The following is a 16,189-nucleotide window of genomic DNA, read 5'->3' as shown; positions in this document are numbered from 1 at the left end:
AAAACAGATGGAGGTGTGCACCGGTGATATGGAGGCCAGCCGGGCGAAGGTACCAGGGGGCGACTCTGTTGAAGATTATCTTCGAGTTCACAAAGGAAAAGACCGTTTGCCTTTGGTGGACTTCTTTGAGCCTTTCCAGTTAGAGGAAGACTCGGGTGTTGTTTGGATGGACAGACAGAGGAAGTCTACACAGGAGTACTCCTTCTGTCCTTTCACAGGTTGTGTAGCTGGTGACTTCGCCCCTTGAGGCGAGAGTTTGGCAGTTTGTTGCACAGCTGGATGGTGGGATGATGATGATACCTTGGCACTAGGTGATTTCACAACCTCAGAGCTGAATTTGAGGTCACATGTCTGAGTGGCTACATCCAACATGGAGCGAGGGGTTACAGGAACAGAACTATAGGTGCCAGACAGGAGAACTCAGGGTTTGCAACTAGCCAGTATCTGAATCTCTTGGACAGCCCACTCATCAAGATACATGTGACAATCCCGAGAGGATGCTGCATGGCCGCCATTGCAGTTGATACAGCGGGGAGAGGGAGGCAGACAATCGCCCTCGTTTGCATCCCTACCACAGGTTACACATTAGGTCAGGCGGCAACAAGACATTCTAGTGTGGTTGAAATGATAACACTGGTAGCAGTGCATTGGGTTCAGAATGTAAGAGTGGACCGGGTAATTTCATAGCCTGCTTTGATCTTGGATGGCAGCACCACTCTATCAAAGGTGAGGAAAAGAGTGCGGGTGGGCACAAAGGAGGAATCTACCTTTTTCATGACACAATGGACGGCAATGACACCTTGTTCAGAGAGGTACGACTGGATTTTGGCCTCAATTAGACTGTTGAGCAACCTGGTGTAAATTACACCTTGGGAAGAATTCAAAGTTCTACGGGCCTTGACACGAACAGGGTAGCCATGGAGAAGCGAGGCAGCAAGCAGTTGTTGTGCTTGAGAATCAGAAGCAGTCTCCAAAAGCAAAGTGCCGTTCTGTAAACGAGAGCAGGATTTCACAGGGCCGGCAATTGCAACAACACCTTTCTGAATAATAAGCAGATTGACCGTGGCAAAGGACTGACCGTCTTCAGTACATGAGACCACAAGGAACCGTGGTGCAGCGGGAAGGGTCTCAGAATCATTAGCCTCCTTAGATTTACTCCTGCTGTAGCGATAATTCATAGTTCTTCTGGGCTTGAGGAAGGTTCTAGCATCCAATCTGGAATGATGATGTTAAGGAAATTCTGAAATCTTTTAGTAAAGTGCTAAAAAATGCTGGTAATGTACAAGAATGTTATTATCATTTGTTTCCACAAGGGAAAGATTTGGAACAGGGAGAACTGTCTCTGATCTAAACTTTGTTTTTACAAAGGTACTTTTGAGATGGATGCAGAAATGGCTGCCTTTGCTTTGATCAAATTCAAACCATCTTCTAGCAGCTTTAGATTCATTTCATTAAATTTATTACATTAATCAGTTAAATATACCGAGGTGACAAAAGTCATGGGATACCTCCTAACATCATGTTGGACCTCCTTTTGACTGGTGTAGTGCAGCAACCCGATGAAGCATGTACTTCACAAGTCACCGGTCACTGGAAGTCCCCTGCGGAAACACTGAGCCCTGCTGCTTCTATAGCCATGCATAATTGTGAAAAGTGTTGTTGGTGCAGCATTTGGGCATGAACAGACCTCTTTATAATGTTCCGTGTTGGGCAATCTGGTTCGCCAAATCATTCACTCAAATTATCCAGAAGGTTCTTCAAACCTATCGCAAACAATTGTGCCCTGGTGACATGGCACACTGTCATCCAATAAATTCCAGTGTTGTTTGGGAACATAAAATCTGTGAGTGGCTGAAAATGGTCTCCAAGTAGCCAGAAATAACCGTTTCCAGTCAATAATTGGGTCAGTTGGACTAGATGACCCAGTCCATTGCATGTAAACACAGCCCATACTATTATGGAGCCACAACCAGCTTGCACAGTGCTTTGTTGACAACTTGGGTCCAGGTCTTGACATGGTTCCCCAGTCATTTAGGATCCAACTAACATGGTCACAAGCCCAGGAGAGGCACTGCAGGTGATCTCATGCTGTTAGCAAAGGCACTTGCATCGGTCATCTGCTGCCACAGCCCACTAATGCCAAATATCACCACACTACCCTAATGGATACATTCATTGTATGCCCCACACTGATTTTGGTGGTTATTGCATGCAGTGTTATTTGTCAGTTAGCATTGCTGCTCTCGGTTATTAAGTTAAGCATTGTCTGTAGTGAGAGGTAATGGCTGGACATGGTATTCTCAGCACATTCTTGACACTGTCGGTCATGGAATACTGAATTCCCTGACAATTTTTGAAATGGAATGTCCCATGCATCTAGCTCTAACTACCATTCCTTGTTCAGAGTCTGTTAATTCCCATCATGTGGTCATAATCACATCAGAAACCTTTTCACATGAATCACCTGAGTTCAAACGATTGTTCCATCAATGCACTGTCCTTTTATACCTTGTGTACATGATACAACTGCCATTTGTATGTGTGCATACTGCTATCAAATGACTTTCATCATCTCTGTTTAAGGTATACCATTCTGAAATATCAATAAATTTCTTCTTAAGGAGTCAGCTTTGTCTTAAAAAGAAATCGTACAGCTCACTCAAAAAAGTCACAAGATCTTTTTATGCAGGTACCCTCTGACAACAAGGAACTGTACTCACTACCTATTATGTGTACTAAACCAGAAAATTGATTAAAATTCATCATTTGGTTACACAGCTGTACTCATTCTTTATTTTAGCAACGCATTTTGCACAATTTTAATACTATACTCAGATTACTTATACCAAGAAAACATTGCAACAAAAAGTGCATACTTAAATACTTCTCAAATACCCAAAAGCTGATCAGCACTGTGTACAAAAAAATTACTTAATTTGGGAAAGATATTGTAGCTGATGACAAGTTCCAACTAACATTGCAGATAAACTCGGAATAAAAATTAATTACAACATGAAACACCAGCTTACCTCAACGTGTTCAGAGACATGTCCCACAGTGGTGAGCATGTGATCTCGTGACTCAGACTGCAATGACTGGAACACCACTGGACTAGTCTCTGTAAGTCCATACACAGACTACAAAGAGAAAATAGACAGTCACACTTAGAGTCAGACAAGCAGGATCGATAGCAACAAAATCAGTACAATATGAATTATGACTTTAAAATGTGGTGAAACAAGTAGAGAGAACCAGAGGATAGCAGAACTCCCTGTTTGTAGAACAATTAGCTGTACTCAAGTAGCACTGAAAGAAATACATTTATGTTCTCTTATATCTTTGATAGTTACTGTCTGGTAATGGTCTTTTCAACTGAATACTGGTACATAAGATAAACAATGTAAGGATGTAGAGGCTTGTCTCACTAGGGGTAAGATAGATACTGCCTACAGGAAAATTAAAGAGACCTTTGGAGAGAAGAGAACCACTTGTATGAATATCAAGAGCTCAGATGGCAACCCAGTTCTAAGTAAAGAAGGGAAGGCAGAAAGGTGGAAGGAGTATATAGAGGGTTTACACAAGGGCGATGTACTTGAGGACAATATTATGGAAATGGAAGAGGATGTAGATGAAGATGAAATGGGAGATAAGATACTGTGTGAAGGGTTTGACAGAGCACTGAAAGACCTGAGTCGAAACAAGGCCCCGGGAGTAGACAACATTCCATTAGAACTACTGATGGCCTTGGGAGAGCCAGTCATGACAAAACTCTACCATCTGGTGAGCAAGATGTATGAGACAGGCGAAATACCCACAGACTTCAAGAAGAATATAATAATTCCAATCCCAAAGAAAGCAGGTGATGACAGATGTGAAAATTACCGAACTATCAGTTTAATAAGTCACAGCTGCAAAATACTAATGCGAATTCTTTACAGACGAATGGAAAAACTGGTAGAAGAGGACCTCGGGGAAGATCAGTTTGGATTCCGTAGAAATGTTGGAACACGTGAGGCAATACTAACCTTACGACTTATCTTAGAAGAAAGATTAAGAAAAGGCAAACCTACGTTTCTAGCATTTGTAGACTTAGAGAAAGCTTTCGACAATGTTAACTGGAATACTCTCTTTCAAATTCTGAAGGTGGCAGGGGTAAAATACAGGGAGCGAAAGGCTATTTACAATTTGTACAGAAACCAGATGGCACTTATAAGAGTCGACGGGCATGAAAGAGAAGCAGTGGTTGGGAAAGGAGTGAGACAGGGTTGTAGCCTCTCCCCAATGTTATTCAATCTGTATATTGAGCAAGCAGTAAAGGAAACAAAAGAAAAATTCGGAGTAGGTATTAAAATCCATGGAGAAGAAATAAAAACTTTGAGGTTCGCCGATGACATTGTAATTCTGTCAGAGACAGCAAAGGACTTGGAAGAGCTGTTGAACGGAATGGACAGTGTCTTGCAAGGAGGATATAAGATGAACATCAAGAAAAGCAAAACGAGGATAATGGAATGTAGTCAGATTAAATCGGGTGATGCTGAGGGGATTAGATTAGGAAATGAGACACTTAAAGTAGTAAAGGAGTTGTGCTATTTAGGGAGTAAAATAACTGATGATGGTCGAAGTAGAGAGGATATAAAATGTAGACTGGCAATGGCAAGGAAATCGTTTCTGAAGAAGAGAAATTTGTTAACATCGAGTATAGATTTAAGTGTCAGGAAGTCGTTTCTGAAAGTATTTGTATGGAGTGTAGCCATGTATGGAAGTGAAACATGGACGATAACCAGTATGGACAAGAAGAGAATAGAAGCTTTTGAAATGTGGTGCTACAGAAGAATGCTGAAGATAAGGTGGGTAGATCACGTAACTAATCAGGAGGTATTGAATAGGATTGGTGAGAAGAGAAGTTTGTGGCACAACTTGACTAGAAGAAGGGATCGGTTGGTAGGACATGTTTTGAGGCATCAAGGGATCACAAATTTAGCATTGGAGGGCAGCGTGGAGGGTAAAAATCGTAGGGAGACCAAGAGATCAATACACTAAGCAGATTCAGAAGGATGTAGGTTGCAGTAGGTACTGGGAGATGAAGAAGCTTGCACAGGATAGAGTAGCATGGAGAGCTGCATCAAACCAGTCTCAGGACTGAAGACCACAACAACAACAAGATAAACAAATAATGTAGAACATTCAAAGTTGGTATTTTCATGAGGGAATATTACCCTTTCTGGGTGCAAAGGGGAGGGGGGGGGGGTGATGGGGAGGGGGAGTACTCACACAGACTTTATTGAGGCTGAGCTTCTCCTGCACCTGCCGGAACAACTGCTCTGTGATGAGGGCACCGCTGTTGAGTGCAAACTGCAGTGAGCTGTAACGACTCACGTCGCCAGACTCAATCAGTGACACTAGGTCCACATACATAGTGGGCGTGCCATACACTGCTGTACATCTGAAAACACATAAAGGAGAACATGCCATTAATTAACAGAAACACTCTGGAAAAGCTTCATATCATCAGATATACACATTCTGGAAAATAAAAACAATAACTTTCAGTTGCCAAAGATAACAAGTTATCAATGATTGCTTCACTGTGTGCGCCATCTGGATCCTTTCTACCAACACCACCTTGTCTTAACTGCACTTATGGGAACTCACCATGGCCTCAATCCTTGCTAGTCCCTCTCCTCCTTACCTATCCCCTTCCCTGGCCTCACTCCAGCACTACACAGTCTTCTGCTCTGCCCACACATGCACTAGTCTTTTTCCCCCTCCTCCACTTTCCTCCTTCTGTGCTCCCCCTTTTGCTGCCCCCACCCTCCCTGAGATCCCAACTGACCTAGTGGTTCTGTATTGTCCCCACAATGTCCCTTCACAATCCCACAACCAGCATTACACCTCCCCCACCCTTACCCTCCTATCCCTCCCTCTCCAGTCGGGCCAGAGCAGTTGGAGACATTGATCACGTATTTGTGTGTGTGAGTTGTGCTTGTGTAAATGTATGTAAGTCTTCTATTTCAGAAGAAAGTCTTTCAGCACAAAGCTCGAATGTACAGCAGTCTTTTCATTGTGCCTGTCTGTGAGTCAACGTGAACTCTATACTGTGAGTAGCAATCCATCCTTTTCATAATATTGTTGAATTTATTAAAAGATATTTGCATAAAGCTGAAAAGACATGTATTGCATATGAGGAAAGGCAGTCCAAATAAGAAGACTACCATTCCTCAAAATTTGTACAGTCTAGGCAAGAAACTGTCTATCATTTTAGATAGGCACAACAAAATGACTGTCACAAATATAGCTTTTGACCCATACACACTCACACAAATGCAACTCACACACACACACACATGACTGCAGTCTCAGGCAACTGCTATATGGTGAGTATCAGCTTTCCTTTTCACAATATTCTTACATTCCATCCTGGATTTTCCATTGTTTGAATCATTTTAGAAGTATTTCAGGCATAAATTTGCTTCCACTATGGCAGGACACATGGTCATCTGTAAATATATATGCAGGGTGAGTGATCTAAACCATTAACGTTGAATGTTTCCAAAACTGTTGAATACATCATCATTACTGTATCCATCCAAATGAACTGAGGCAAAGTTCACTACAGTAAATGATGTGATAGTAATATTAACTATGTAGATGTAAAAATCAATTACAGTAACTGATATTGCTAGTCTCAATGATCAGAAAGAAATACATTACCCATCACAGTATCATAAAATGCAATATGTAGAACATTTCCCTGTTTTGAACATCAGGCTGAGAGTTGTTTCAATTTGTAATTCATGATATCACTCCCAACAGTACATTGTGTCACATTTATTCATCCACATTTGTTAAACTAAGCCTGTGCAATACCAGTATCAAAGGAACAAAGACAAAATGCAGCTTATCTGAGACTTTCAGTGGTTAATTCATCATTAAGTGAATACAACAGGCTACTCATAAGATCATTCTTCATGATTTCTACTCCCCCTGTTGATCTACATTTTGCCAACATTCTTTGCTCATGTCATCTTTCCTAATCACCCTATGTCTTCAGTGAGCCATCTTCACCACATACGAAATCTGGCTGCGTCATCTGCTGTTGCTGTACCCAAACCTCCTCCCCACCATGTTGCTTGACACTTTTGTCAATAATATCCATCCCCAAGTTACCATTGCAACAGCTGCATCTCTATTGCTTTCTTATATTCAGATTAACATCACCCCATATTCATTACCCCCTCCTGTTACTTCGCAACCATCCTGTCACTAATACGGCTGCTGCACTCCTCAACCCAACATTTTCACAACCACAAAACTCACCCACCTTTTGCCACTGCACCATCAACATATGCCACAATATCATACCAGCACAAACAGAATTTGAGCCGCATCTTTCAATAGGAGCACCAGATATAAATCCACCAGTGACATCCTCACCAGCCTCAACTCTACCTATTTTATCATCTACTTTGACTGGCCACAATGTGGGTAAGATATGTTGCCTGCAAGTCACATCTCGCTGTTTGACTTTTATCTTCATAAAAATTATTTTTTAAAAAATCCCACAAAAGATTAAGACCAACACCTCACTCATCAACAAAAAATAAAATAAAATAAAAAACAACATAAACCTGACATCACTGAGCAATGGGTTCCACTCCAATAAACTCCTCTCATCACTTTCCCAGATTGTATTCCTACTCACTCCTTTAACTTTTCCTTAATTCCATTTTAACAAAGAAGAATATACCCCAACCTTCAACACATTCCAGATTTTAGACATATTCCAGACAGATTCCATCATCTGTAAGTCCTCAATTCCTGACATCATGTATTTCAGGAACAAGTCTGTACTACACAGAACAAAAGAAATAGATGTTCTGGCCACTAGGCCTATATGTCAGAACACATACATTCACACCAAAGAAAGCCTACGGACTAAGTCAGTCCAACACTATTAACAGTTTGCAGACATACTGATGTAGTCCATAAACGAAGGCTACTCAAACTTGAAAAATTTCCCTGAGAATTTCAGATATCAGGAGCAAGATGGTGTCATAAGAAGAGGGGGGAGGGGGGGGGGGAAGGAGGAGAGGGGGGGGGGGATTGCAGACTCAAACTTGAAAAATTTCCCTGAGAATTTCAGATATCAGGAGCAAGATGGTGTCATAAGAAGAGGGGGGAGGGGGGGGGAAGGAGGAGAGGTGGGGGGGGGGGGGGGGGGGGAGATTGCAGACATCTCACACTAATGGCTTTCATTTCCTCTTGGCTGGCCATAAGCAGTAGTCTAACAGCAGTTTTTAAACATCAACAATTCATGTGGAGTAATATTCATATAATTAACATACTTTGAAATATTAAATATTTTATCTAAGATTCCCCTTATTTTTCCAGGTAAAATGTAATTCACGAGAATTCCATGTTTTCCAGGTATTCCAGAAGAATCAGCACACTGGCTAGATATTAATTAAAAAATTCTGTCCTCTCTTTCAATAATAGCACACTTTGACTGTTGCTAATGGTAGCTACTCTAACATATGATAGGCATTCAATAAGTAATGCAACACTTTTTTTTCTGAAAGTAGGTTGATTTTACACAGGATTCAAAAACACCACATTATTCCCACTCTTTTAGCTACAAAACCTGATTATTCAGCATAATCCCTGTTCAATGCAACAGTCTTATGCCACCTCACTGGGAGGGCCTGCATGCCTGCTTGGTGCATTCTACTGGCTGAGGTCAGAAGCGACATCTTGCTGCATCAATAATCTGCCCAATCATCCACATACTGCATCCCGTGAGGTGCATCCTTCATTGGGCCACACAGATAGAAGTTGGAAAATGAGAGTTCCGGGCTGTAGGGTGGATGAGAAAGAAAAGTGCAATAAAATTTTGTGAGCTCCTCTATGGTGCACAGACTTGTGTGAGGTCTTGCATTGTCATGGAGGAGAAGTTTGTTTGCATTTTTGAGGTGATGAACATGTTGAAGTCATTTCTTCAATTTCCTCAGTGTAGCACAATGAGTTGATCATTGCTCCATGAGGGTGGACATCAAACAGAATAACCCTTTCAAAATGGCGGAACACCATCACAATGACTTCACTGGCTAAGTGTGTAGTTTTGAATCTTTTTTTTTTTTTTCAGAGAGGAGGTGGTGTAGCATATTTTATCACCTTTGATGATGTTTGACAAAAAATTGTCATGATCAGCCTTGTAATGTGCAAGCAACTCCACACCGATGGTCATAGCTCATTATGCTCTTCTGTTAGGTGCTGAGGAACCCAGCGAGAACCCCAACTGGTGGACAAGTGTGCCAGCACTACTAACAGGGGCATCCATTTGTGCAGCGAGGTGATTATTTTTGATATATTGATCACCTCAAATGAGCAGGAGTCACAGCTGTGTGCCACTGGCCGCCATGTGAGAGATCAGAGAGGTCTGTGCAAGCTTGTTGCAATGATGACAGGCGCCTCACCCAATGACACCATGCTTTTTTTCACTGCTGGGTCTCCATAGACATTCTGCAAGCACCTATAAATATCTGTGATGCTCTGGTTTTCTGTTAAAAGAAACTCAATGACAGCTCTCTGTTTGAAATGCACCTCCGTTACAGATATTTTGAAAGCTACTTATAGTGCCGCCAGCTATTGGAACTTCATGAAACTACAGGGGCTGAAGAAGGAATATTCCACAATGTCCCACAACAGATTCTGCATTTTTTCAACTGAAACTGGCCAAGAAAGAAATGTGTTTCATTACTTACTGAATGCCCCATGTATCTGCACCATTTATCAGAACATAATGTAAATAACAAACACAGTTCTATTTGATAAAAGCTACAAATACCTTAGAAAATGCCACTAAGAGTAAACAACCTATGCATGTGTGCTACAGCACTAATGAATGATCTCAAAGAAAAATATAGCTCAGTTCATCGTATGTTTCAGGAATCTTAACGTAATTATCTTAACTGACCCACTACTCAAAATGATATCACCACAGAAAGCAAACACTACTCAAACAATATCACCACAGAAAGCAAACTTTTAGAGATTCTTAACACACAGCATCAAAAATTGTGTGCCATAAGAAAAAAAAAAAACCTGATTAAAGCACAATGAATCACCTATACTCTGTACTGCAAGAGAAGAGCTCCAACAGTTTAAATTTCCTTGGTTCATGCACTTCACTTGTCCTTGACGGCCAGTTGGATAATGAGATTTTGTTTATGTTACCATGGCAATGCCCCATTGTAGCTACAGTGGTGGGCAACACACTCTTAGTCATTGGAACCACGTGCTTCATTCAGGTTTGTGTGTATACAAGTGCATTCCACTAATTCTGTGGTTTCTCACCATTTGACTGGAAAATGGCTTTCTGCAGTGCAGAGAAGAGGACTTTTGGAAATGGAGATACGCTTACATCTCAAGGATGCTTATTTATATGAAGACTGCATGTTTACTTTGAAAAGGAAAGGGAAAATAGTGGACCTCTGACACCAGTGAGTTAAATGATTGACATGGGTGAAGACAGTCATATATAATAAAGAGGCTGCCAATTCAGCTGAGAGTCTTGTTACTGAATTGCTCAGAAAGTCAAGAAGACTTTTTTATCGTGTGACTGAAACAGACAACTTTGACGAAAGTGCTATCACGCAACACATACATTCATACTACAGCAGGAAGGAGTAGGCAACATTTATAAAGTTGATGGCTGCAATGTCAGACAGTGGTTTGTTCACAGGCAGAACGAGTCTCTCCATTGTTTTAAAGAAAATTGACTTCCAGTTGAAAAATTCTCAGGAAGAAAGATGCTAGAGGAATGCAGAGACATTGTGCCATGGAAATGTCATTTCCTGCTGCTAGCAATAAATCTGCAGAATGTAATATGGATTGACAAAAGATAGGTCAACGTGCATTGTACACGATACATCACATGGAAGAATGACATGTGCAACGGAACTAAGAATGGACCAATAGGCAAGGGAGGGCGACTAATTATTGTTCATGCTGGCTCTATGAACAGGTTTGTGCCTGGTGCTATGATAATGTTTCAGTCAAAAAAAATTTTGATTACCACAGGAAAATAAATGCAGATACGTTTAAAGACTGGTTCATTACTCATCTGCTAGCAAATGTCAGTTTTGGTAGTGTTTTTGTAATGGATAACGAACTGTACCATTCTGTACAGTTAAATAACACACCAACAGCTGCTGCTAGGAGAGACAAAATAGTCAGCTGGTTGGGAGATAATAAAACAGACTTTGAACAAAATGTGCAAAAATTGGAACACCTGGAATTAGTGAAATGGTACAAGCCTCAGAAGATGCAGTATGTACTTGATACATTAACAGAAAACCGTGGCCATAAAGTTACACGTCTTGCACCATACAACTGCCATCAAACTTGTCCGGGCGTAACTAAAAGCAGATGTCACAGTGCGAAATAAAACATTTATGTTGAAAGAGAGAGGTGGAGGGGGGGGGGGGGGGGCTGGTAAATGATGCTGTCACACAAATAACATCACAAATTTGGAAGAACATGCCAAACCACATGTGGAAAGAGAGTACAAGGTCAAATACAGAAGGAAGTGTAAGGGTATAGTCCATACAAAATATTGTAATTTCTTTATCAGATGATAAGGAAGGCAGCAGTAAAGGTACCAAAGCCTGTGTCATCGCTACGAGAGATGCTCAGTCAGATGAAAATGATCATGTAGCTTCCATTATCCTGCTTGAAAAATAAAGATAATGTCTTCATTTGGTATTTTACACATAACATATATGCATTTTGCTGAACCCTGTTAATGTCAAAAATCTATTTGTGTGTGTTTGTGTAAGGAAGCAAACACTGCTAGCACATAAGAGAAAACATCTGATCAAGGAACACACCGCTCAGTAGAATACTACCAACAAGAATGCTGCAATAAATTGTGTGGCTCTGTTAGGCTCTGTAGCCCTGGCTGCTGCAGGGCGAAGGGTAGGAAGGGAAGGTCTGTCACCCCTCTTCTCGCCCCACTAGTCACTGGGCCACTGCACTTCCATATCAAATAATGGCTACTGCACTGCCAGTTGTCAGAGCCCTTCTCTCACCATACAGTGCATAAATATATACAACAGAATAAGCCTTCAAGAGACACAATAATAAAATGTTACAATACTCTGCCATGAATTTTCAAATCAGTGCACACTCCACTGCAAAGTGAAACTGCACACTGACTACACAACCAGAAACATGTGCATGTGAAACCAACTGCAAAAAGCTAACACATGAGAAATATAACACTAGGTAAAATGTGCATACATAAAAACTACCAAGAAAAATGCCTGAGACTAGCTTATAATGAAACAGTCAATAAGGAAATTCAATCAGTAACAGGAATGATCAAATTTTGTACTTTGGACATCTCATAATGATTTCAGAAAACAGAATCATCATGAAAATACTAGTCAAAATATAGAACAAAATAGTAACATTGCAAGTATTATGGAAATAAAGCAAGATTTGAAGGGACCACATATTATAAAAGAAGATTCAAAAATAAATAAGGCAAACAAGAAAATTAAAGACAGACAAATCAGACTACATACCAACATCAAAAAACAATGGGAAGAGTGACTTCATACAAGAAATAAAGTTGAGATCTGGGGTGGTTCAGTTAGACTAATGAGCCACAATAATGACTTTGCTTTACTTTACTTTCAGCTGAGATGTAGTAGCTATAATCAGTAGTTTAACCACAGTTTTTAAATGTCAATAATTCGTATGGAATAATATTCACATAATTAACTCACTTTGAAATATTAAGTATTTTTACATTTCTGAGTTATAAAAATCAATTAAAATTGAATTTCAGTGCTAAGTTAAAACCATGGGATTCCCTGAGATTTTAGGAAATTCCTGAAATTTCCCCAATTTTTCCAGGTAAAATGTAATTCCTGAAAGTTCCAGGTTTTCCAGAGGAATCACCCACCATCTTGCCATATCATGAGTAATTTTTGAGCTTCTTGACCAAATGGAATATGGAAAAAAACACAGAATCTTGACTCACAACTATGATGCGACATTGGGATAATGGATTTCCTCTTCACAGAATATCCTTTATCAATGAAATAACATTTACCTGTAACGACCATATGGATTTATGAAATATACATTATTGGGTATGTAACAACCAGCTACGGCTTGAGTAGCTGGACATTAGAGGCAGTGTAGTGCGATTTCTAATGTGGCTATCACTGAAAACTAAGCAACTGGTTTTTACGTAATTCAGCAGTAGAGATATGTGAACAGCTTGCTACTCTTATGTGGGTAGGACGACACTCACCCACCTATCTCCTAGTGTTTGTTCTGTTCATCACCTATTTCTCTACCACATCAAACCCATTATAAGCCACTTTTAGCTGGAGGGGCCCCTCAGTCGTTTGCATCATTTCCACCAGATATCACAAACTTCTGCATGAGCGAGCACTCAATCTGATATTAAAAACAGACAAATGTTATGAATAAGATCTCTAATTTCCCAAAACCTGTTTACCAGGTTTCAAGGTGTAATATGCCACTCAATTTCTCTCTTTCAGTGAGATATTATAGGCAAACAGCTATTATTATATTATTCCTATTTTTAAAAAATGGGAAGACAAAGTAATGCTCTTTTGATGAGACAGGACATGCCATTTAACAAGACTAAGTTGCAGTTTATCTAGGAGAAAACTGAATAATGATAGTGTCTTTGAGTGCATGGCATTCTTAGGATTCCTGTCTTGGGAAGAACTGCTTGTGGATGTAATTTTTGCAGCAGCTTCTTAACAATCTGACCATGTGAAGGCCTCTGAGAAAGAGACATGGCAATATAAAAAGACACTGATGTTGACACCTATTGATACCTACCGCTCCTTTTCAATGGCTTCCAAAGATGCCCTTGCACTATAGGACACTGAAGGCAGAACAAGTGTTGACCCATAATGCAGCGCAGCAAGGAGCCCATTGCAGAATCCATAGCAGTGGAAGAGAGGCACTTGTAGGCAGATGCGATGTTGCTGAAAAGGCAAAGCTCTGTGTGTACAGACTGCCAGAAGCAACAAAAGTTTGAGAACCCAGTTAATTAGTGTGTAAGATGGGGAAATGTTATGTAACTGATGAAAGTGCAACAGCATTTCCCTGTGTAAAGGACCAGTACCTTCTCATTGAACTGTAGACGTTTCCCGACACAGAAAGAGTTGTTCACAATGTTGTGGTGGGTCAGGACAGCAGCCTTTGGCTTTCCAGTTGTGCCCTGTTGAGAAAAACATTATCATTGAAACTGAAAGTAGCAAAACTAGAAAAGTATCAGATTTATTTGTCTTTATTACTGCAGTATTTTAATTCAGCACTCTTTAATGAATTCTATTTCTATTCAAGAATCACTCTGTGGGGCAAGAGTTGTCAATGTTAGACAGTTTTAGCTGGAGATAAAAACACTACCTGTTTTGATGTTTGTCAGACATTCCTCTGCCTGGTACTGTGTTTATGAATAACTACTACTTTGAAACTCAAACGGATTTTTGACAACAAATTTCATCAGTGAATAAATTTACTGTAATGTTTCCATTTGCTCAAATGAATGCTAACAAGTATATGTGGAAGACTGTTACATAGTCATAATGGTAATTGTTTCTTTCTTTAAATGAGTACTCATAAATTTAATCTCCTAAGTCATGAGCAAATGTAAAAAGGTGGGAAAATGTAGCTACAAACTTCCTGATTTCTAAGTCCCAAAAATTTGTAAAAGTCAGTAAATCTAAACATTTTAGCAGACAAATGCTTGGTTTCTCTCAAATTCTCATGTACAGGAACCTGTCCCCAGAAAAAAGTTTTAACTCTGCAGCAGAGGGTGTGCTGATGTGAAACATCCTGGTAAATTAAACCTGTGTGCCAAACTGGAACTCAAACCCAGTACCTTTGCCTTTTGTGGGCAAGTTCTGTGCCATCTGAGCTACCCAAGCACAACTCATGAGCCATCCTCACAGATTTACTTCTGCCAGTACCTCATCTTCAACCTTCCAAACTTTACACAGCTTGCATAACTTGCAGGATTAGCACTCCTGGAAGAAACAGTCCCCTAGGTTGTGGCTAAGCCATGTCTCTGCAATATCCTTTCCTCCATGAGTGCCAGATCCACAATTATGTGAGAGAACTTCTATGAAGTTTGGAAGGTAGGAGATAAGGTACTCGCAGATGTAAAGCTGTGACACAATATTCTATTTACACTAATATACAGCTTCCCATTAAACTAAAAGTAATTCTCAGTAGACCTACATACATTTTGCACATTAGTGGTAAATGCTACTTATTTTACATTTCATTTAAGTAATCTTTAATTGAATAGTAAATTTTTTGGTGGGGAAATGGTTTAAAAGATATTTTTAGAGGTGTCCATTTCTGATGCTTCTTTAGTGTCTTTATGTAATTTATTATATATTATTATACGATACCGTTTTGTGTTCTAACCTTGCGTTTTCTTTCTAGGTGCAGGCTGTTCTGTTTGTGTATACAACTGTTTGTGGCATACTGATCAATGTATTTCCTGATGCATGATATTGTTTAGAAAATATATTTGCAGGGAACAGGTACAGGTATTGCAACAGACCAACTTTTGTAGTCTCCAAGTTGTGGGGTTATGGCTACAAGTATCACAGGGTAAGTCAAATACTTCACTAACACCAAATATTTCCTAACCAATGTACTATGGTGACAAGACAGGCCGGCCGTAGTGGCCGTGTGGTTCTAGGCGCTGCAGTCTGAAGCCAAGTGACCGCTACGGTCGCAGGTTCGAATCCTGCCTCGGGTATGGATGTGTGTGACGTCCTTAGGTTAGTTAGGTTTAATTAGTTCTAAGTTCTAGGCGACTGATGACCTCAGAAGTTAAGTCGCATAGTGCTCAGAGCCATTTGAACCATTTGACAAGACAAAAATCATTAACTTACGAGTAGTGCAAATGATTCTACAGTGCGCTCCTGAATTACTCGCACTATCAGAGACACTGACAAGACATACCAGAGGTCCCATTTCACACCTTCACACCATCTAAACATGCCTCATACGATACCTGCACCACTTCTTGAGTAGCCTCACATGTATCTCTAGGCTGTTGTTGACATATACCAATGTGTGCCAGCACTCATCAGCAAGGCTGGTTTGAGATCACCAATGG

At 40.3% G+C, this 16,189-nt stretch overlaps 1 protein-coding gene across 1 annotated transcript in view; it reads right to left on the bottom strand.

Annotated features, from left to right (window-relative positions):
• Window positions 1-16,189, bottom strand: part of LOC124619433 (medium-chain acyl-CoA ligase ACSF2, mitochondrial-like) — a 227,936-nt gene that overhangs the window by 33,275 nt on the left and 178,472 nt on the right. Inside the window, exons 6-9 of the mRNA XM_047145809.1 lie at window positions 14,177-14,272; window positions 13,888-14,036; window positions 5,272-5,443; window positions 3,030-3,137 (exon numbers count right to left, since the gene is read on the bottom strand). Of these exons, the coding sequence (XP_047001765.1) occupies window positions 3,030-3,137; window positions 5,272-5,443; window positions 13,888-14,036; window positions 14,177-14,272 (525 nt within the window). The remainder of the gene's footprint in view (window positions 1-3,029; window positions 3,138-5,271; window positions 5,444-13,887; window positions 14,037-14,176; window positions 14,273-16,189) is intronic.

The sequence above is a fragment of the Schistocerca americana genome, chromosome 6 (assembly GCF_021461395.2).
Source record: "Schistocerca americana isolate TAMUIC-IGC-003095 chromosome 6, iqSchAmer2.1, whole genome shotgun sequence".
Lineage (NCBI taxonomy): Eukaryota > Metazoa > Arthropoda > Insecta > Orthoptera > Acrididae > Schistocerca > Schistocerca americana.
The sequence above is the reverse complement of the archived record's forward strand: the minus strand, read 5'-3'. Positions and strand labels throughout refer to the sequence as shown.